Source organism: Psammomys obesus, unplaced genomic scaffold (assembly GCF_907164565.1).
Source record: "Psammomys obesus unplaced genomic scaffold, mPsaObe1.curated_primary_1811, whole genome shotgun sequence".
Classification (NCBI taxonomy): Eukaryota; Metazoa; Chordata; class Mammalia; order Rodentia; family Muridae; genus Psammomys; species Psammomys obesus.
In genome coordinates, this window is record NW_026585504.1 from 8965740 (window position 1) to 8988409 (window position 22670).

Below are 22670 nucleotides of genomic sequence, written 5' to 3' on the forward strand. Positions count from 1 at the left end.
ACTCACACATAAAATAGTAAATCTTAAAAACAAACAAACAAAGACTTTGAATAGGCCTTTCCTGACTCCCCCAGCCTCAAGGAGGTTTCTCCACAGCTTGCATGGAAAGAACCAGGCTTTGTATTTATAGCTCCTAGTTCAGAAGGGCATTATTATATGAATGTATAGAAATTAATCCCTGAAAATGGAGTCCGCTCCCAACCCCCACTTCAAGTCAGTGAGTCCACTGGATCTTCACTCCTCATGGCCATCACTGTGCGAGCTGCCATGTCCCCACCTTTGGGTCCCCAAAGATCGGCATAGACATCTTTTTGCTATGTTATTTGGGTTCTAATATCTCTAACTCCCTTCCAACCCACCTCCCCAACACTAGGTAGGAGAGAAAGAAGATGCGGGTAAGGGCGGTCTTGAGGCAAGTCCCCTCTGCATCGTCAGAATCTGCGCCGGTTCAGCAAACCAGCAGCCCTGCAGTAGCAAACATGGCAATCAGCAGCAAGGAAGCAGCAGCTACTCCTCCTCCTGCCAAGTGCCTCTGGCCCCTCTCAGGTCTCTCCAATTTAGTCCCTCTCAAGAGTCCCCAGAATTCCAAACATAAACCATCTGTAGCTAGCAAAACCACGCCCCTGCTAGGGCATGAGACAATCATAGTTAACGGCTGTGGACAAACTGAAGCAGCCCCATCTCCCACACCTGGGATTAAAACAAAAACATGTTCACATAACATAAATGGGTTTTTAAAGACACCAAAGCTCACTACAGACCAGTCTTTCCCCAACTCAGGCTCAGACAGGCAGTGTCCAGACCACCATGCCCAGCCGCCTGGGGGCACTTTGAGCCAGGCCTCCTCACCTCAGGCTGTCCTGCCACTAGCTCTCCAGTGCGGTGGGACTGCCACAACCAGAGAGAGGGGAAGAGACACAAATGTGCCCACACCCACTGTGTCTATGGTGCCCTAGAGTGACATCCCTGGAAAGACAGGTGATAGGGGAAAGGTGATTTTGCACGTAGGTGATACCATCTTATTCCAAAGAAAGGCAAGCTGGTCTTGGGATCCCACTAGGGACAAGTGTGACATCCAGGAGCTGAGGCAGTGGCACGGAGTCTCTGGTGGAGGTCTAGCACCCTGTAGCACCTCTCTCCCTTAGCCACCCCTGGGGCTGATCCCACCCCTGTGTGCTGCACACTCTCCCTTCCAAGAGACCCTTATTTCCAGAACACTACATCAAGGTTCTCCGCCTTCCTGATGTCACAAGCCTTCGATACAGCTCATGTCGTGGTGACCCCGATCAGAAAATTCTTTCCCTTGCTGCTTTATAACTCTAAGTTTGCTGCTGTTATGAATTATAGTGTAAATATCTGGTATGCAGGATGTCTGATACCGCACCCCTGTGAGACAATCGTTCCATCACACACACACACACACACACACACACACACACACACACACACACACACGAATAGCAACCCACAGGTCGAGAAGCACTGCTTTGTGTGGTCAGCTTCCGTTCCACACTCCGTTCCTCCGGCAACTCCCTCATGCAGTCACTGCTCCCCTCAGTTACTGCTCCCACCACCACCTCAGGCTGCCTTCAATCCCCTGTGGTCCCCCACACACACGCATTCTTCACCCCCTTGGGGTTAGGAATGCAGCCTCCTCTCCAGAGCCGTGAGTCGTGAGTCGCCAAGAGCCAAGCCCTGCCTGCGTCCTCTTCCTCAGTAGACCAGGAGTGAAGACCACCCCTTAGCTGTGCAGAACTTCAAGGCACCACTCCTCCTCATCGTCCTGTTCCCTCAAAGTCCACCTCAGAGGACCTTGGTCCTACTCACCCCGCAAGGACCATGCCTTGAGACGCTTTCCTCAGTGAGGCTAAGCCGACATCAACACCACAGTGAAGGACTAGCCCACGGAGGGGGACAGTGGTGCTGAGATCTAGAGCCACCACTTTGACGTTCAATCCTGCATCTAAATTCTGCAGGAGTTTCACCCAGTGGTGATACCCCTTCATGCTGGGGCGCATCTGCTATCCTGCTGTCCCCTTGGACCCAGGACCTTTGTGATTACCCCTTCATTGACCCACCCTGTGATAGCCTACAGCTGACTCAGGCCTACCAGATCCTCCACCCCTACTTCTAAGTTCAGCTTTCAGAGTTGCTGTTCACTTGGCTTTGCCCCTCACTCATGCTACCTCAAACCACACAATGTGCCCAGGGGACCCTTCCCTCTCACTTTACCTTGGCCAAGACTCTCTCCTTCCTATTTCCAATGGGGCATTTAGAATGTCTTTGGTTTGTTTGATGTTTTTTGTTGGTGGTGGTGTTTGTTTTTTCAAGACAGGGTTTCTCTGTGTAGCCCTGGCTATGCTGGCACTCACTCTGTAGACCAGGCTGGCCTCTGCCTTCCAAGTGCTAGGATTAAAGGCATGACTCAAACACACAGGCCTAGAATGCCTTAAGCCTTAAATTACACTGTTACTCCAGGCTATTCTGGGAATCCCTCCCCGATTCTATCCCTGCCTGCCTCACTCTACCTAATGCACCAGCCAGAAATCCCGTCCTTCCCGCCTTGCATTCTTACAGGAGCCCTTCCTATAAGTGGGAAGCCTATAGCCTCCAAGTGATCCCCCTTCCCTGCCATTTATCACCTCAAGATGCCTATCTATTAGCCAGTTATTGTCCCTTTCCCTACCTTGGTGCCCATAATAGAGTCTCCCTGCCATCTAATGAATGTTCATAAGTGCTATTGAATAAATCAATCCCAGAAGCGAACACCACCACATAGCCATGCTGCTGGAGTTTGGGTAGGTGGCTAAGCCAGTCTGATCAGCTTTCAGGTCTGGAACACCACTCCAGTACCCAGAACTGTCATGGAGACCAGGCTCTCACAGGGCCACAGGGCCACATGGCTTCCCTTGGGGGAGGGGCTGACAGGACAACTTTGTTCCTGGCCACCCCCAGCAAGAGGTGCCGCCAGATTCATTCATCCCAATCTCCTGAAACTGGATTTGAACACAAGAGCTACCTACATCTTAGAGGAGCTCGTGATTGCCTTGGGAGAGCAGACCCCTCCTCTGATCTGGTGGGGCCCCTGGACAGCCCGGTCCAGTGGCAGATGCCTGGTCTGGACACTCGAGAGATGTCACAGGCAGCCATATTTAGATGCTTCTGTCTAGTCTCCTTTGGTGGGGCCGTTGCTGTTCTGAGAAATGCTGCCAGAGCCCCACCTTCCTAACATCACAGGCAGACAGCACCTTCTCCTGTATCCAAGATCAAGAAAAGGGACCACGGCTAGAGAGATGGCTCAAAGGTTAAGAGCACTTCCAGAAGTCCTGAGTTCAGTATCTAGCAACCACATGGTGGCTCCCAACCATCTGTGAGATCTGGTGCCCTCTTCTGGCCTGCAGGCACACATGCATAACATTGTATGCATAATAAATCTAAAAAAGAAGGGGGGCAGTGGTGCACGGCTGTAATCCCAGCACTCAGGGAGACAGAGGCAGGTGGGTCTCTGTGTTTGAGGCCAGCCTAGTCTACAAAGTGAGTCCAGGATAGCCACAGAAACCCTGGAAAAGAAAGAAAAAAAAAAAGGAAAGAGAGAGAAAGATTGAAAGAAAGAAAGAAAAAAAGAAAGAAAGAAAGAAAGAAGGAAAGAAAGAAAGAAAGAGAGAGAAAGAAAGAGAAAGAGAGAGAGAGAGAGAAAGAAAGAAAGAAAGAAAGAAAGAAAGAAAGAAAGAAAGAAAGAAAGAAAGAAAGAAAGAAAGAAAGAAAAAGGGAGAGAAAGGGAGAAAGAGAGAGAGAGAAGGGGTAGATCCCTGGGCATGCTCCTTTGCTGAGATGGATACCCAGCACTGCCCCCCATTCAATCTCAGGAAACCTGTTCTGAAGCTTATCCTAGACTGAGGGCAGAGGCTGCAGAGTCCTCGTGGCCCCTGAGGCAACACTACCACGTGACCTCTCCAGGAAGGTGGCAAAGGCCAAGTTCTCACAACCCTCAGGACACCAGACTGCTGTGCCTCTTGCTTCCTGCCACCTCGAGCAAGTCCACCTGTGACAGAAGCCCGGCCCTCTGTAGAGTGTGGGATAGGACTCCCCAAGAGCCCGAGTGAGTGGCCATCTGAACAGTCAGTGCAGCACACAGCATGAAGCAAACACCCAACTTTATTTCTGCCTTTTCCCCAGTGGAGAAGGTGCCCTGCCTCACTAGTTCAGGGTTCTGGTTCCCCTCCCACACCAAGCAGGGCTTCCTGGGCCTCCCAACAGGCTCCTGGAGAATGAAGGGCTCCAGGCCCAGACCCTAGTCTAGAAGAAACCTCATGGAAGACCAAGGAGGGGTGTGGCATGGCTGAAGGATGATGAGCACTGGGATTCCCAACCCCCAGGGGCTTCTAGCTCAGCACCTTGTGGGCAAAACAACAGAAACGGTGATCTAAGGTGTGACTAAGGTTCAAGGCTGCTGTCCGGAGACGGTGGTCTTGTCACGGCTTCCATCACAGAGACTGGTAAAAAGCCACCTCCTACTAGTCCACCTTAGAAGGCAAAGTGGGCTCTCTGCCTCTTGGAGAACAGGGCTTCAGAACATCCTTAGAGCCAGGCATCACAGAAAGGAAGATATTCAGGATCCCAGTCACAGGGCTTCCCCTGAGGTCCATGCTCAAGGGAGCATTCTGGGAACTAGTCCTCTGCTGTAGAACTCCCAGAGGCCTTCAGGGCTGGAATCTTGCTCTTTGCCCACCACTCCCAGGATCCCGTCTCCACGCCCAGCATCTTCCATAGCTAGGGCTCAAGTCAAGGACAGACAGACATCCCTAGGAACTCTGCAGAGATGGGGGTGTGGTAGGGAAGAGACCAAAGAGTGTCCTGGGGATCCAAGAGTGGCCAGTGAAGAGGGCAGAAGAGAAGGAATGGTGCCCAGATGGACAAGGACTAGATGAGCTAGCTGCTCTGGGCAGAATACACCCTCCTCCCCACTAAGGGACGGAAGTTGACAGGCTCAGTCTCTAGGTACTTCTCCAGCATGACTTCCAGGTGCACAACCTCCCGGAAGCAGAGCTGGGCTGTCAAAGACATGGAGGATGGGTGCTGGCTGGTCTCTGCCTTCTGGAAATGAAGCAGGAGGTACAGTGGGCTCCTGGGCTAGCTGGAACTGCCCTGGAGAAATGCCGTCTGCACCTGTTCCGGGCCCCAAAGCAGCAGCTAGCATCTGAGGCGGTCCTGCCAAAGGTACCCCACTGAACGTGTCCTGAGCAGGATGCCCCAATCCTTGCTGGCTGTCTACCAGCCCGGAAATAATACCCTGGTCTCCGGCGCTGGAGCCACTGGGGGCAGAGCTTCCAGATTCTCCCGACAGTGCCTCCAGAAGTCTCTGTAGATGTGATACGGAGGCAGGAATGAGGCTTCTTTCATCACTGTGGGCCTTGAACCCTAAAGCAGGGGAGAGCAGAAGTTAGGTCTCAGAATCACAGAAAGTGTGTTTAGCACTGCCGCAAGGATTCATGTTGGCCTTCGGCTGTACTTAAGAGGGTACAGAGCCAAACTCCCAGTATCTTGTGGGACCATTCCTGTTCAAACCAAGGGAGGACATCAGAAGCTCTCCAGTCTTTGCTTTCTCTTTGTTGCCACACCCAGGCCATGACTGACACTGCTTTGTGGAAACACTCGAGTTTCGTGACCCAAGTTATCTGCCTCAGTGGATGCCGTCCTTCCTGCTTACACACCATAATCTCCCATCAGCGTATAGTGACCAGTCCGTGCTCCTGTGGCCAGTGGCCCTCCTCCTGCCTGCTTCTCCTGCTCACAGCCCATGCCCGCACTCTGAACTCCAGCATCACCAGAAACCACCAGAGCTGTCGCCATTTCTAATAATTCACCTTCAGGCAGCAGTGCCCTCTATCAGCTCTGCCGCCCACCTTGGCTGCCATCGTCCCTGTGGACACATCTCCAGCCACCTTCTGTCGCCAAGTCCCCGCCACACCTCAGTCCCCAGCACGACCCTATGTCCTGCCGTCTCTGCCAGATTCAGGTGCTCTGTCCTTCAGGACCCTCCCACTGCTCTGCCGGCAGCCTCACCTCCCTGGGCACAGCCCAGGCCACAGACCGACAACCACCTCCAGATCTGCACATGGACTCAGGTCCACTGCTGTTGTCTTCCTTCCCATCACGGCCAAGTTCGTGTCCTCCCTCCAAGGGCAGGCCAGACCCTCCCTCAAGTTCTGACGGACCACCTTCCTTTCTCCTCCAGCACCCACCCTCTCTCCACTGTGCCATCATTTCAACACCCAGACATGCCAATCTGCCCACCACTGTGACAGCAATCTTCCCGAGTACCAGTCCCTCCTAACTGTGTCCCAGTTCTCTGCTCTTTGTTAGAGTCGGAGCTCCGGACTGACCTGCAATCTCACATCATCTCATCCTCTAATTTGAAGAGAAATTACGTAATATTTGATTATTAAAAGTATACATGTCAGAGTGACACTAAGAATGATACTTAAGGGCTGCAGAGACAGCTCAGCAGTTTAGAGCCGCAGGCTGCTCTTCCAGAGGACCCAGGTTCAATTCCTAGCACCCACATGGCAGCTCACAACTGTCTGTTACTCCAGGGGATCTGGTACCCTCACACAGATGAAAATACATGCAGGCAAAACCCAATGCTCACGAAAATAAATCTTTAAAGAAAAAAAAAAAAAAGAAATGATACTTAAGCCAGGCATGGTGGCACATGCCTTTAATTTCAGCACTGGAAAAGGCAGGCTGATCTCTGCGATAGAGGCCAGACTAGTCTATATATTGAGTTCCAGGACAGCCACCACTGCATAGTGAGACCCTGTCTCAAAATAAAGTGAGGGGGGGGTCTGGGGGGGTCTGTTCATCCAGGAGGCAAAATTCAAGCACACAGCATGTGAGGCAATAGTTCCAAATGCGGTATCATTAAAGAGTGGTTTTTAAAGGGTCTTATAATTCAACAAGGAAAACCTAACCCAACTGAAAATGAGGCAAAGAATCTTTGTAGACATTTGTCTAAAACCAAAAAGGTATACAGATGGCCAGCCATCTCTTGAAGAGGCCGGATGTGGTTAGCCATTAGAAAAATGCAAATCAGAATGACAATAAATATTTCCATACCCACCGAGATGTTTGTAATCAAAAGCATAGACTATAAACCCTGGCAGTTATGCAGAAAAGCTGGTAGCCACCTACATAGCTAATGGAGTTTGTAAGTGGATCAACTGCTTTGAAAGACAGCCAAGTATGGCTGGGATAGATACCAACATAATATATTGATAGTGGCCCCAAAGCAGGAGTAACTCAAATGCTCATCAGCTGGTGAATAAATGAGATGTGAATGGCATTCAGCAGAAGAGGATTACAATAACAGATGAACAGCAAAGGTCCTACTGAGGGCAGCAAGCCAGACACAAAAAGCACGTGCTCCATTTATACAAAATGTCTAGACGAGGTAAATCCATAGAGGCAGAAGGTGGGTTAGTGATTAACTGGGGCTGGTGGGGAAAGAGGGTGGGACCAGGTGGAGGTGACCTAGAAATGAAATCTGGGCCACAGGCATGCACAGCAGCTTCGCTAGGGGTCATGCTGTCTTCCAGGAGGGGTGCAGCCACCTATGGGGCCGTCAGCGGGATGCAGACATTACCCTTTGCCTCATTTGCATTTGCTATCCCTGAGATAGTAGACTTCTGCTAATTTAGGGAGAGCGACTGCTGTAATTGCTCATCATTTGCTTTCTTCCCAGATGCCCGTTAACCACCTCGCGCATTTTTCTACCGGATATTTTGACTTTCTGTTTACAGCTATTTCTAAATTCAGAACACCACTAGTTATGTTCAGAAGCACCCCTACTTTATAACTTGTATTTTAGCTTTACCTGTGGTGTCTCTTAAACAGCCCTTATTATGCTTTCTGTCAGATTAATCTTTCTAGTGTTAAGTTCCTCTGTGAAGAAAGTCTTCCCTACCCCGATGTTATAAAAGGCATTTCACTATGTTTCTTGCTAAATTTTTCAAAGTTTCTCCATGCACATCCAAGTCTTTTATGCAGGACAGAATGCAATGATGCGTGATTGTAGATACCGAGTGGACTCAGGACCATCTAGAGCAGTGGTCCCCAACCCTCCTAATGCTCTGACCATTTAATACAGTCTCCTCCTTCCATGACCCCCTCATTTTCATTACTACTTCATTGCTGTGATTTTGTTGTTATGAATCAGAACGCAAATATCTGATATGCGACCTCTGTGACAGGATTGCTCAACTCCCAAGGTTGAGAACCACTAAGCCATCTTTTCTGTCATAATCAAGGCCCCCCTTCTGGAGGTTTCACGTTTGATTTTTTTTGAGACAGGTTCTCACTATGTAGCTCTGGGTGTCCTGGAGCTCACTATGTAGAGCAGACTGGTAGCCAACTGGGAGATCCACCCGCCTCTGCCTCTCCAGAGTAGGGATCAGATTAAAGGCTTGTGCCACCTTGTCCACTAAGTTTTAGTTCAAATAGGATCCATTTCAAAACTTTCCTCTCTGCACCCATCCCAGGCACGTAAATAAAGCCCTATATTTAAAATGTATACAGGCATCTAGACATGTATGTGTTTTACATTGATGTAAGGACATTTTGTAAACTCATAACTGGCTGGGGCAGACTTTCCACATCCCTTTGGTGTTGTTGCTGGTTTTGAAGAGAGGATCACTATGATGTAGCCCAGGCTAACCTCGGATTAACTGCAGTAGCCTAGGCTAACCTTAAATTAACATCCTCTCGCCTCAGTTTACCCTGCAAGGATTACAGGTCTGTGCTACCACTCCAGGCCCCTTCACTACTTAGGAAAGTCTTGGTTCTTAGGTCTTTCATCTCACATAAGCTGCCCCTCCAATATTATCAAAATTATAATTCTTACTGTTAATTTTTAAAAGATTTACTATGTTTTTAAATATATGGAGGAGGTATGTGCAGGTGCCTGCTTGCCCTTAACCACTGAGCCATCTTCCCAGTCTCTTGAGTGTGAATTTATTGAATCAAGAGACCAAACAAGGAAGTTTAAGATTTTAAACCCCATCTTCTTTATCTGTAGCTAGAGCATTCACTGCTATATCCAGATGTTTCTGATACAGATTGTCACTACTTGGGCCAGGCTGGCCTCAAACTTCTGACCGGCCCTTCTCCCTTAGCCTCCCAAGGCTGTGTATCACACATGGCGTTTTTGGTAAAGATTTATTTCTTATATATACAGTGTTCTGCCTGCATGCCAGGAGAGGGCACCAGATCTCATTATAGATGGTTGTGAGCCACCTGGGAATTGGCCTCTGGAAGAGCACGCTCTTGACCTCTGAGCTCTTAAGGCCCCACATGGCAATTTTTTAAATAAGTGTTTTCCCCTGTAGTTTAAAAGTTTATTTGTATGAATGCTCTATCTGCATGTGCATCTGCATGCCAGAAGAAGGCAGTAGAGGGCACAGATGGTTGTGACCTACCATGTGGTTGGTGGGATTTGAACTCAGGACCTATGGAAGAACAGACAGTGCTCTTAACTGCTGAGCCATCTCTCCAGTCCTTCCTTATATTTTATATAGCTTCTGTACTCTTATTTTTATTATTATTATAAGAAAATATTTTTTAAAGTTATTTTTGAGGGCTTGCAAAAATACAATTCTTAAATTGAATATATTGATATATTAAAAGTATCCTAATCCTAATAATTTGTTTATAGATTTTGCTTGTTTCAGTATCATAATCTATGATTGGTGACAATTTTTGCTTCCTTGTTCTGTTGTGGGTTTTTTTTTTTGGGGGGGAGGGTATTTTTTGAGACAAGGTTTCTCTCTGTAACCCTGACTATCCTGGAACTCACTCTTGTAGACCAGGTTGGCCTAGAACTCAGAGATTCATTTGCCTCTGCCTCGAAATTGCCGGGATTAAAGGCGTGTGTGCTACCACTGCCAGGCAGTTTCTGCTTCCTTTTTAAACACCAGAACTTTATCTTTTTCTTGCCTTACTTGCAGTGGCTAAGGCCTTCATTTCAAGACTGAATAGATGGAGGATAGCGGGAAACTTATCTTGGCCCTAAGATTTAATATTTTGACATTAAAAAGTTATTTCTACCCTAAGTTTCAGTAGGTGTCCATTATCTGGGTTGTTTCTCTTTGCTAAGGGGTTTTAGTCTTTAGCGGGTATTAACTCCTTTCGAATGTGTTTCCAACTCAATTGTGGTGAGTGTTAGTGACCCCGCCCACCTCTCCTTACCTCCTCACCAATCTTTGCCCCCATACTTGAGCCCCAGTCACTCCTCCTGTCACTCACCCCTCCTCTGGGAGTCAGGGACACCTGGGCTGCACTTATACAGCCTGCAGATCCGGGTGATGTCTGAGGCACTCAGGTTCCACCGCTGGCCAATGTGAACCCCGGGCTTCCAGAGCGGTATGATGGTGGGCTGCCCGCGCCAGCTGAAGGCAAACCTGGAGCCGGGGGTGGGGCCTATGTCAGGATCACAGTAGCCGAGTGGCGAGGAGGGCAGTGCAAGGGTGTGGGGAAGGAGGGGCTAGGAGAAGGGGAAGGGGTCAGAGAAACGGAGCCAAGAGGAGAGGGATTCAGGGAAGGGGTTGAGTTGGGGGCAGAGGTGAGGGGAGCCAAGGGGGACAGAGATGGGGATGCAGAAAGGAGGATGCTTACCTCCCATAATGCATCACTGAGGAGTAGTCGTAGGGTGCCAACATGTTGCTACTCCGAGACTTGATGAAGTTGATTTCGAAGCCTTAAAGCACAGACACATACTTTTGTAAGATGTGTAATAGGAGGACAGCCACCAGAGAACAGGAAAAGGAGGGGAAATGGGGCAACTTCCGAGAATTCACAGTCCGCCAAGTGGAAGAGTCTCAGTCCCCTGCGAAGCCTTCTTTCTGAGCTGGTCTACTTGCCGCATACCTTTGCTACCCTACTCCTCCTCTTGACCCTGGAAGGAATCCATACCTAGAAGCAGGGCGTGCCTCAGGGGCAGGCAACCATGACCCTCCTATAAGCCCTCTCCAGCTCTTCCTCCTGCCCAGTTCACTTTGCATGACACTACTCTTGGCAAATCCGCAGCACCCACAAAGCTATGGCTGCTGTACCCTAGACACTAGTTCCATGTCTACTCCTTGAGCTAGATTCAAAGATGTGCTGTCCTCTCCATGCAGGATTCGGGTGCCTGACCCCTCAATAGCCAGACCATCTTCATCTTTCCATCTTAGATGACAAAGCTGAAGGTCTGGAGCCCAGCAGTCATCATCCTGGTTGGTCCAAATGCCCACTTCTTCCCCCGAGGCCAGTGAGGGAGGGAAGGTTGCTGCCTACTCCTAAAAGGGTTGCTATTCCTTACGCCTTTCCCCAACCCTTCCCCTTCAGACCCAGAAAGTTGGTCCCCAAGGTCACCAGTAGCCTCCTAATCAGAATTCCCCTCCCCCAAAAAAATACCAATTTCTTCTCTTCAGAGACCCTTCATCATTAAACATAATCTTGAATGGGCGATATATTCCTCTAACTCAAACACCAAGTATCCAGCAGGGTGTAGTGGTGACACCGTTAATCCCAACACTTGGGAGACAGAGGCCGGAGGATCTCCGAGTTCCAGAACAGCCAGGGCTACACAGTGAGACCCTATCTCCAGAAAAGAGAAAAAAAATATCAAGTATCTAGCATGCACCAGGCCCTGGGCTCAGTCCCCCCCCACCCCCGCAGCACCATAGAAACATATTAAAGATATATACATAAAACTAAAGATAGGAATGAGAGTCTCCACATCGGCTTCCGCGGAGTTTCTACCTCTGAGTCCCCACAGAATTACTGTGATTAGGTTTATGCCCTGGCAGAGTTTATGCACATTAATGCGAATGTATTCTCACTTTTTGATCTTTGAGCGAGCCATCTTTTCCCCATTAGGATAGCTGATTGGCACGAGGGATGGAACCCCAGTTACAAACCAAACAAGGGTTGTACCACTTTTCTATGTCGCTAGCCCTAGCTAGGTAGCTTTTTGAGCCAATCTGATTGTTAGAACAGCTCTTGAGTTTCTAATTAGTACTGTTTTCTAAGTCTAATTTATGCTTTTACCTTAATTAATCCCCCGTTATTTTTTAAACTTAAATGGGCATGTTTAATTTATTTGTTCTCTTTGCTTTTATAGATATAAGTATCAACGCCCCTGCACTTCCCCTGAGCCTACTCTTAGCCAGAGAGCATTGATTTTAAAATAGCATTTTAGGATTGTTTACTTAAAGACAGAGTCTATGTAGCCGAGCCCTCACACTCTAATCGATTCCTCTGCCTCAGCCTCCAGAGTGCTAGGATTACATAATTTCCTTTTCCTTTACTTTCTTTTGAAAAACCCTTCACTTCCTTTAACCTCCAGAACTAAAAGCCTTGACTATCATTCCTAAGGGAGAGCAGCTTGGGGGTTGTTTGGTTATTGGCTTCCGTTTTACGTCGTGATCAAGATTTTATACCGACCGACTTTTCAAATCTAGCTTCTCACAGCCTGTTAGAGGATGAGTACTTACGAACACCCCAAGAGCACTTGGAAAGATCATGACCACCCTCAGCCCCAGCTCCTATCCTATCCCTTTGCCATGTTCTTCCCAGTTACCCCAAAGCTTCTCTGGGGCAAGTTTCCCACTTCCATCTAGCCAACCCCAGAGCAGAAGAGGCCCCTCAGCAGTTCCCACCAGCAGGAAGGAAGCCCTGACTCTTCCTGTGCCCCCAAACACACCGTGGACCCTGTCCCCCAAAACTTCCCTCCTGCCAAAGGCAGCTGTCATTCTTACCACTGAGCCCTAATCCCCACCTACAGGCTTATGCTGCCATTTGTTCCCTGTACCGCTCCCAGCACACCTGTCGCCTTCTGTCAGCCTTGGCTGTGCCACTTCCAGCGTATTCTGAGTCACATGCCCATTGATGCCCACCTCGTGCACCTCAGCCTTTCAGTGTTTCCCCTCGCCTGACCCTTGTGTCTGAGCTACTCTGAGTTTCTGTCTAGGCTCAGGGTCACAGTCTCGCCCCAGTAGCATCTGCAACGTGGGGGAACCGCTGAGTCCTCACCGATGAAGACTCATAGGGCACTGCCAACCTCACAGCCCGAGGCCTGACAGCAGTGGAGAGAAGTGAGACACAAAGCAAATGGCTGACATCCTTTCTCTTTCTTGGGTACAACTCTAGAGGCCCAAAGAAACAGCCACAGAGGACACTCCCACTCGCCTCACGAGAAAGGGACAGCGTGGGGATGAACTCTGCAGGGGAGGGGAGCAACTTCTCAACTCCAGCCATGGCCTGAAGCCTCTGTTCCTCAGGAAGGGGGGGTACTGAGGCCCAGCCTAGCCTGGGCACCAGCTGGCTTACCTGGGAGGATCTCGTTCCAGTTGACACGGATGTAGCGGTCCCGATCTGCCCGTGAATGCTCGTGCCAGAAGCCCAGCACATGCATGAGCTCATGTAGAACAATGCCCCGGCCCTTCTGGAGACAAGTGGGTGCCAGGGACACCACCTGCACCCCTCCACTGCGTCCCACACCAGAGAAGCACCTGCAAGGCCATGAGAGCGAGCTGGCTTGGTGGTGAGCTAGCTGGGCGTCCACCTAAAGAGTCAGAGCAGGAGGACAGACACCTGCTGTGCTTGCTCTAGGGCCTGGGATGGACCAGTAAGACTGTCCGTCCCCATCCTGGACTCTAGCCCCAGACCTACTGTCCCATCTCCCAGGTCTCTTGATGGCTTGGCCTGTAAAGAGGGCATCACAGAAAGCCTCATCACCACCTGGGCTGCCAAAAGGTGGGACCTGACGTTCATACAAAATAGAAGGTAAGGTCATCACGTGAGCAGACCGAGGCCAGAGGCCTGAGTCACAGCTTCCATCCACCCCGTGTCAGGCCCCAATGAAGGTAGAATACAGAAGGACGGCAGAAGAGGCTTAGCTAGGGCACTCACCTGGACTCAAATGAGTGGCAGAACCAGGACCCAACATTTGCTCAGGTTCATACCACAAGACCTCCAGGAGGTGAGGGCTTTGCAGAGAAGGTCTATGACCAGTGGCCATCCCTTACCCACCTTTGGCCCAGAAGGTCCAGGTCAGGATAGACTGGGTTTGAACCCAAGAACTAGATTTAGATAACATTTGTGTACATGAAAGGATGAACAGAGTATGATTGTGCTCAGCACAGGAGCACAGACGCGTGCGCACACACACACAAACACACAGAGACACATACACACGTGCACACACACAACCCACTCTCGTGTACCAACAGCACTTACCCTGACATAGGAAGGATGGAAATGAAGTCTCTCTGGCCCTTGTAGGCAACAAACCGGATGCATGTGAGACGTTCAAACTCAGCAAAGGCCTCCATAATGACCCGGCGGCTGGGCTCGTCTGGAAAGGACACACCACGGCTGACCCTTATGGAGGTCCCATAGCTCTTGAGGACCTTTGGGAATCCACAAGGGGGATGAGACCAGGACATTGAGCCCACCTTTCAAAACGGTATTCAGAGAGGGCAATGCTGAAAAGGAAGCCTGGGCTGCAGAAAGGCCCAGCTGTGTGACTATGCAGCCCAGAGGGGACCAGAGAGTTCCATCAGCTCTCTTCCAGAATGTCAACACCCCCCTCCCTGCCACAGCTCAGGATGCCCTGGGAGTCAGAGTTTGGACAGCCCTCTCAGTGTAGAAGGGGGTATGCAGAAGGGAAGAGTGGGGCTCCCTGCAGGAGGCCTGCAGCAGGGGGAAGGAGGGTGGGAAGGCCCTCCTCAGCCCTCACACTCACCATACTCTTTGGAGAGCAGGAAGGGAATCTCCACGATGCCACCGACACCCTTGGGCCATTTATTGTTGGTCACTGACAACAATCGGAAGGGGCTCTGAGGGGAGAGGGCAGCTCAGAGTTAAATGGAGGACACAGGCCACCTAAGCTTCCTAACTCTCCAGAGTACCACCAGGACTCTAAAAGATGTGACAGGCAGGTCACGGGCTGTCTTGGGAATGAGGAAACCATTAGAAGGAGAACAAAAGCATGGGGAAATCAAAGGGCCAGCTGTGAAAATCCAGATAAGGGAAGTCAAAGTACCTAAGGTTGGTGTACCAGGAGCCTGGCTCAGGATGGCTCAGGCCCTCCCAAGCACCTCCACAGAACACGAGTACGGCAAAGCTTCTGCTAACCCAAGGAGGAGAAGGCCCCTACTCAGTGATGCCCTCACAATGCTTCTCTTCCGTCTTCCACCAACCAGAACTCTGAAGTGTAGGCTTCATGGCTCCCAGAAGGCCCTGCCCCTCTAGCCACCAACGTTTGATCTGATTCTGCTCTATGGGTTTCAAATGCCAGGCACATGTGTGCACATCTCGAGTGGTCAACCTGAGCTCTCCCGCCCACGGACTCCAGCACAGCCTCTGGAGCCCCGGTCACCTCTGAACAAGCAAGACTGTCTCGCTATCCACTGCTCACTGTCGTATTCAGAAGTGACCGATTCTGCCACCTACAATGGCAACCTCTCCTGAACAATGTGTCCTTCTGCAATAAAGTCACTTTAGTCCCCATCACCCTCCTCCCTTCCAACTCAGCCCTCCATCCTTAGCAAAAACTGTCTCTCCATGTTACTACTTGTTCTGGCTACCTTAAGTAGGGGGTGAGGGGGGGGTGGCACCCAGGTCTTACAAGCATTCATGAGTCAATCTGGGCCCATGTCTTGTTTTTGTTTTTTGTTTTTTTTTTTCAAGACAGGGTTTCTCTGTGTAGCCCTGGCTGTGCTGAAACTCGCTCTGTAGACCAGGATGGCCTCGAACTCGGAGATCCACCTGCCTCTGCCTTCTAAGTGCTGGAATTAAAGGTGCGCACCAGCACTGTCAGGCCTGGGTTTATGTCTCCAACCTTGTGCTTTCTAAGCACTGCCCCTGGGCGGGGGCGTCAAGTGAGTTCTGAGAGCCTGGATCCTCTCCTCCAGGGAGCTCTCTTAGGCCCACTAGTCTGTCATTTCAGCTCTCACTGCTTTCGTGTTCATGGCGACCTAGAAAGTAGTACCTAATCAACCATAAGAAGCAAAGATGGGCCCCACCTGCCAGGTGTTCATGGCACCTAGAAGGAAGTTTTGAGGGTTCTCACAGCCTTGAGGCTGCCCACTCACCGGCCGGATGATGTCCCCTTCTACCAGGAAGCTGCCTTCTGGGGTCTCCTCTGAGATGAGCCCTGGGAGGGAAAGGAGGAAGGGACATGGGTGTGAACCTGTGACTTCCAGAACACAGGCAGGGATGGACTCAGCAAGGCCAATGTCTATGCCTTCTTTTTCTTTGGGGCTAAAGTTCTGTGAGAGCCACCGCTGTGTGGCTTTGGGGACATCCAACAGCCCTGCTAAGTCCCAGCCTGGAAGGGTGTGTGAAGCTTCTCAGGCTGCCTGCATCCTTCCCCTGTTCAAACACAGCCCGGGGCTCCCTCAGCAGGCCCTTTGCTGTCAGAATGCAGCTTCCTCTTCCATCCAGGCCCACTCCAGCATGAGTCACACTCTCCAGAACATGTTCTCGTCCCTCTTGGCCTTACGTTGCTCCCACCCAATATCTATTTCCCATTATCTGTTATATTCTGGACCCTAGAGGTAGCTAGGAGCTGAAATTACAAGTCATAACCACAGAAGGAAGTCGAGAAGGGTGAGCATTGTCTCAATTTGCTTTGCCTTCTCATCTTCCTCCTGTCAGGGAACCTTCTGTAGCTGACTTCTGGGAAGAGAGCTCTCAAGAGGACTTCACGAGGCAGCGAGGGAAGCCACAGAAAGCTTGAGAAGAGTACAGGAGCCCTGCCTGATCTCATTAGGGCTTCAGACTACAAATGGGACACAGACTAATCCCTTACACGTCCTCATCAGGTGAGAAGAGTCACCTCAAGATTATATGACGACAACTGCGTCCTTAAATCTAAAAGCCACTTTCCAGGACCTGTTACTGTTGTGTGGCATTCACAGCTATCATTTACAGCAGCTGGGGACAGCAGGGCTTCCTAACAAGACATCAGAAAGGGAGGGACAGCTGGTAGCTGTGTGGCTCAGCATGGGAGGGGCTTCTCCATGGCACTGAAAGTGAGTGGCAGGAAAGACTCTCAGTTCTGGCTCCCTCCAGAGGTCAAGTGATAAGGACTGGTGCCCATCTGAGCTCCTAACCCAGAGGCCACCACCCTCCCGTCCCAAGGCAAGGTTACCTCCGTCTTCCTCATGGCTGAGATTCCCAGTCAGGGAGCCCCTAAGCCACACTCTTCTTTGTTCCTTAACACCGCCCCACACACACTGGCTAGGTCACACCTGCACACTGTTCCTCAGTGTGACTGAGCTGCTCTCAAATATCTACTGATGATTTTGCTCAACTCCAGGGCGGAGAGAGTGCCCGCGCTCTCTTATCAGGCTGTTTTAAGAGAACTATAGCATCTCACATGAAACAGTACTTCACAAGTTTGAAAAATCAAAACAAACCAGAAAAACAGACTTAAGCATTTCCTCGTGAAACTTGCACTTTTTTAGAACTCCTTAAGTGGGGACATTTCCTCTCAGTTTTTTCTTCATGTCTACTTCAGCGTGGCTTTTTTGAGCCTCACCCAATGGTCTCACCTTGGTTAATTGCAGGAATGTCCTTGTCCTGAGACGCCTGGCTTCCCTCAGGAGTGAAGCCTTCTGGGACACTGGTACTGCAGACTCCTGAACATCTGGGTGCTGAGGGTGCTCCTAGGAGAAAACCTGGCCCAAGCAGACAAGCGCAGGTGCATGGATGCCCCAGGGCACCATTAGTAAGATAGGACAACAGGGCATTGGGAAACTGAGGGATTTAGGCAGCAAAACTCAGCCCCTTCCAGAATAAGCCTCCCAGCATGCATCCCTGAAGTGTGCCTGGCCATCCCACCAGGTCATGCCTAGTGACCAGGTCTAGATGCATTCAGTAAAGGAGGTTCCTATAAGGGACTAGCTCTTGGCTCAAAAAAGGCTATGGCAACCCACATGAGGCAGGAAAGAGGCATCGTGGACTTCAAATCTTGATTCAAATTCAGGGCTAGCATCAGACTCTTCTACTTTTTCTAAAAGCAGGCTCAGCCTGAGTGACTGCTACCCCAGTCAGGTTAGAACAGAGCCTCTACCTTAAAACGAGTAGGTATGCGGTGTTATGCTTGGCAATCTGTTAGGTAGGCTCTCTGCTTCTACAGGTATCAGGTGGCCTCCCCCTCGGTTCCCGGAGGCCTGCACTCACTTTTCGACACACCCCTACAAACCTTCCCTTGGAGCTGTGAAACTGTCTAGATTATTTTAAGCCACATCCCCCTAGCCTCTTTCCAGTGCTCCAGAGGCTGGAGCCAGCTTACCTGGCAAGGAGAGCAGAGCTAGCAGCCAAGGCCACAAGATTCCTACACTCCCCATGGCGGGGGTCTCGCTGCAGGCGACGCACAGAGCTGCGGCAGGGAAAGACACCCGAAGTGCAGGTGCTGATCCACCTTTAAATAGGAGCTTTTCCAGCCCACACCTGCAGCCTCCCAACCACCTCCACCCGCAGGTCCTCCCAACAGCTACCACCTGAAGACCTCCCCGCTCCTACCTGAGGACTCTTCCCCCAAGGCTTGAGCCTTCTGGATCGTAGACCCACCCATCCTGGCTGAAGTGGGTAAAAAGTGGGCAAGGGGCACTAAAGAAACCCTTAGGACATCACATGGCTGTGTAGCTTCCCTGATACCTCCTCCTGCCACCAGAGGGCAGAGGAGCATTGTAGCAAGGTTCCTTGGCTGGACTGAGATCCCAGAACTAGAAGGGACAGCTTTTCCTGCCCTGCCCACTACCAGAGAGAGGGCTCAGACACAGAAAATCTACCCGAGAACTCAAGACACCTCCCCCATGTACTTAATGATGGAAGGTGTGGTCACACCTGTATAAGCTCCTCTCTCTCTCTCTCTCTCTCTCTCTCTCTCTCTCCCTCTCTCTCCCTCTCTGTCTCTGTCTTTCTCTCTCTCTCTGAGACAGGGTCTCATTATGTAGCTTTGGCGGTCCTGGAACTGTCTATGTAGACCAGGCTGGCCTCAAACCCACAGAGATCTGCCTGTCTCTGTCTCCTGAGTGCTGGGATTAAAGGCACCTGCCGCTATGCCCAGCCATAAGCTTTTATTTCGGGAGCCATATAGGAAAGACACAAGTTGCAGGACTCTGCAAAACCGAGCACTGAGCACCCAGCATCATCAGCACTCAACCACACCCCCACACACACGAGAGAGAGGGGACACTTTTGGACACTCAGACCCTCACATGATTGTGGTCCTTCCAATGCCCACTGGCCTGATCGGCCAGGGCCCTTCCCATCTCACTCATTCAAAATGCAAAGCGCCTCAACTCTCCTTCTACTCTTTACACCCAGAGACCCCAACTGGATCGACAGCCTAGAGCACACCAACAAATCCACCCCATGCCCAGCAAAGGACAGCCAGAGCCAAGGGCACTGGTTATTGTCCACAAGGGCCTCGCAGCATTCCTACTGAGCCTAGGGCCACCATTTCTCCAGAAAGTGACCTCAGTTACTATAAGTTTGAGTGCCACAGCCATGTCATGTCCAGAAAACATATAGTGAAGGCCTGTCTCAAAAAAAAAAATGTGTGTGTGTGTGTGTGTATACATACATACATACATATATTTCATACATACATACAATGGCCTAGCTAGTTAAATGTGCTTAGTAAAACCATCATCATCACACTGGTGGAAAATCTCAGATCTGGTCAAAAAATGGGAGTTTTTCCTTCAAACAAGAATGTTGTAGACTAAGTTGGAGTAACTAGTCACGAGAAGACAATTCTGGTGGACATGAGACTCGAGGCTCCATTCTGAGTGCAACCCGAGCCTGCTAGCACCAGAGGGATCGGAGACTTGGCATTTTGCCTCGGTGCGGCTGTGCCAGCACTTCATTTCCTAAATCAGAGCTTGTCTCAGCCTTGGCCAGAGAGACTGTTTTGCAGTCAGCGGCGGATAATTCACTGGTCAACGCACTAAGAACAGTGACTGAGGTCTTTAAATGGAACATCTCTATTACCCTGTCCCCTCCAAGGCACAGGGAGTGTCTCATCTCAGACGGAGGGACAGAAAGCGTGTGAGTGCCTGCAGATGGGAAGGAAGGAGAAATGCTGTCTCCTGGATTTGTCACGCCTGTGGCACTCTAACCCGTAGCAGCCGAGGTTATGTGTGCAAGGTCAACCCAGCCAGAATTCCTGCATGCATTCAGAGGGGCTCTCCAGGCTCTCGCCAAGCAGCTATTGTCAACTGATGGCTGTTAGAGTCATTTTTCTTTGGGGGTATGGCCACGCTCCACGGGATGCTCCAGGAGTGTTTGGGAAGCACAAAGTGGATGTAGGGGGCTATGAAATAAGAAGAGAACATGAAGGTAAAGGGAGCGGTGTTGGGGAGGAAGTTGGGGGAGGGAGAGTAGGGTGAATATGATCAAAGCATATTGTAGACATACATCTATGAAATGGTCAAAGAATAAAATGCAGATTTCTAAAAGGAGACAAATGTTGAACGGTCCCTCCCAAATGAGGTACCCAGAGTCCCCAGTTCAGCACAAGGCAGAGGCCACCTGGAGGGCAGCTTGGGAGTTAATGTCAACATAGAATGTGTTCCTTTTTTTTTTTTTTTTTACTGAATATATGTTTCTATGAGAGTGGAACAGGAGTGACAGTTGTGAGCTGCCATGTGGGTGCTGGGAATTGAACCCGGGTCCTTTGGAAGAACAGACAGTGCTCTTAACCACTGAGCCATCTCTCCAGCCCCATGTTCCCATTTTTCAAGATGGAAAGTTCTAGAAACAACTACTGTAACTATTACCTAATACTTCTGAACACTTAGAATGGCAAAGACAACAAGTTTATGGTTTTCACAATTAAATTTGAAGGATAGAGGGGCTGGAGAGACGGCTCAGCAGTTGAGAGCATTGGCTGCTCTTCTGGGGAACCCAGGTTCTATTCCCAGCACCCACAAGGCACCTCAGAACTGTCCGAAACTTCTGTTCCAGGGGACCTGACACCCTCATACAGATATATGCAATCAAAACACAATGTATGTAAAATAAACAATTAAAACAAACTTAAAGGATAGACTATGAAATATCATTTGTGGTGACACAAGCCTGTAGTGGCAGTACTTGAGAGGCAAAGGCAGGCAGACCCCTTGTGAGTTTGAGGCCAACCTGGTCTACATACCCAGTTCCAAGCAAGGTAAGGCTACATAGTAAGACTCTCTGTCGGGAAAAAAAAAAAAAAAAAAGAAAAAGAAAGGAAGGAAGGAAGGAAAGGAAAGGCCATTCGTTAGGAGGGGTGAACTGTTAGAAGCACACAAGGGGAAGGGAGGGGGTGAAATGGGACAGCCAGCAATACTATATGTGAGATGGTGACGAGATGTTAGTGCTCTGAGGCCTGGTGTACCTTACCTACCCTGAGCCGGACATCAAGTTCCACAGGTAGGTCCCAACAGAAACTGGAACAGTGGCCAGCCCCATGGCCTGAAGCAGGCAGGCAGGCACCACTACAATAAACAAATACGTGGTAGAAAAGTGGGGAAGATGAAAAACAGATCAGTGCATGTGTTGCGGAGAGAGGCGGGACTGGGGGGGTGGCGGCGGCAGCAAGGGGACACCTTGTCCTTGCCCGTTAGGATTGGCAACAGCAGAAACCCGAGATGGAGGAGGGTTCACTTTCTGGATTAGACCTCCTTGAGGGCCCACCATGGTCTGAGAAGGCCACATGGGTGTCTGTGGTCTCTGCTGCCGCCCCGGGATGCAGTGAGGCCTGAGATTAATGTGGACAGATGCAGTCTGTGCCGCTGACCAATGACTTGGTGATGTCCTCAGCTTTGCTGCCTGGGGGAGCATCCTGATATTCTAGCCGCACGTTGAGGTCCACGGCCTGTGCAGATACTGAAGGCCATGAGCAGGTCAGTGGCCCTGATATGGCTGGTCGTGTCGATGTCTATGGCCTGCGTTACCACTGAAGATGGCCGCCTGAAGCCATGTTAATGTCTGTGGGCATGGCAGAACGGACCCCGTTCCTCCCCCTCTCTCCTCAGTTGATGGCTTCTGGTATGGATGCAGGCGGAGAAAGACTCCTCCTTCCTGAGCAGGCTGGCCACTAAGAATTTGACCATATTCTTGAGTATGTGAACAACACAAAATGGACTTGCTCTTTCCTCTGGTTCTGGGAGGATCCCGGAGGAGGAGGGAGTGGACATAGGGAAACTTTGAGGTGATTGCAGTCGGGGTGTTTGATGTGAGAATCCCAAATAATACATTTAAAAGGAGAGAGAGAAACTGATACAGTCCTGGAAGAAGGCTAAGAACAGCCCTAAGCTCTTGAGCACCTCACCCCAGGGCAGAGAGAATGGGCTGTGCACCCTTCATTCATCCCCAGGAAGCCAGTGCCCTCTGATCTGAATGTCCTCAGCCAACACCCATCAGGAAACACATATCGGGAAAATGTGCTTCCTGAGGAAGTGGGGTCTAATCAGGGAAGCTCTGAGCCCTGAGCTGCTTTGAGACCTAGACTGGAGTCCCCCAGTTCAACCACAAGCTAGAACCTGTGTGGGAAAGACCCCAGGTGGGGTCGGTGAAGACCACTCAGTCATTCAGCCACCCTAGACACGGACTTGAGACCAGACACTTGCGGCATT

At 50.3% G+C, this 22670-nt stretch overlaps 1 protein-coding gene across 1 annotated transcript; it reads right to left on the bottom strand.

Moving 5' to 3' along the window:
- Positions 1 to 4987: 4987 nt before the first annotated feature.
- Positions 4988 to 18395, bottom strand: Astl (astacin like metalloendopeptidase). The gene is made up of 9 exons (XM_055604909.1): positions 18341 to 18395; positions 17598 to 17723; positions 16134 to 16195; positions 14783 to 14876; positions 14275 to 14392; positions 13366 to 13547; positions 10669 to 10750; positions 10300 to 10454; positions 4988 to 5418 (listed from the first exon to the last, which is right to left on the bottom strand). Exons 1-9 carry the CDS (start codon positions 18393 to 18395, stop codon positions 4988 to 4990), a joined length of 1305 nt encoding a protein of 434 aa, XP_055460884.1.
- Positions 18396 to 22670: the final 4275 nt, after the last annotated feature.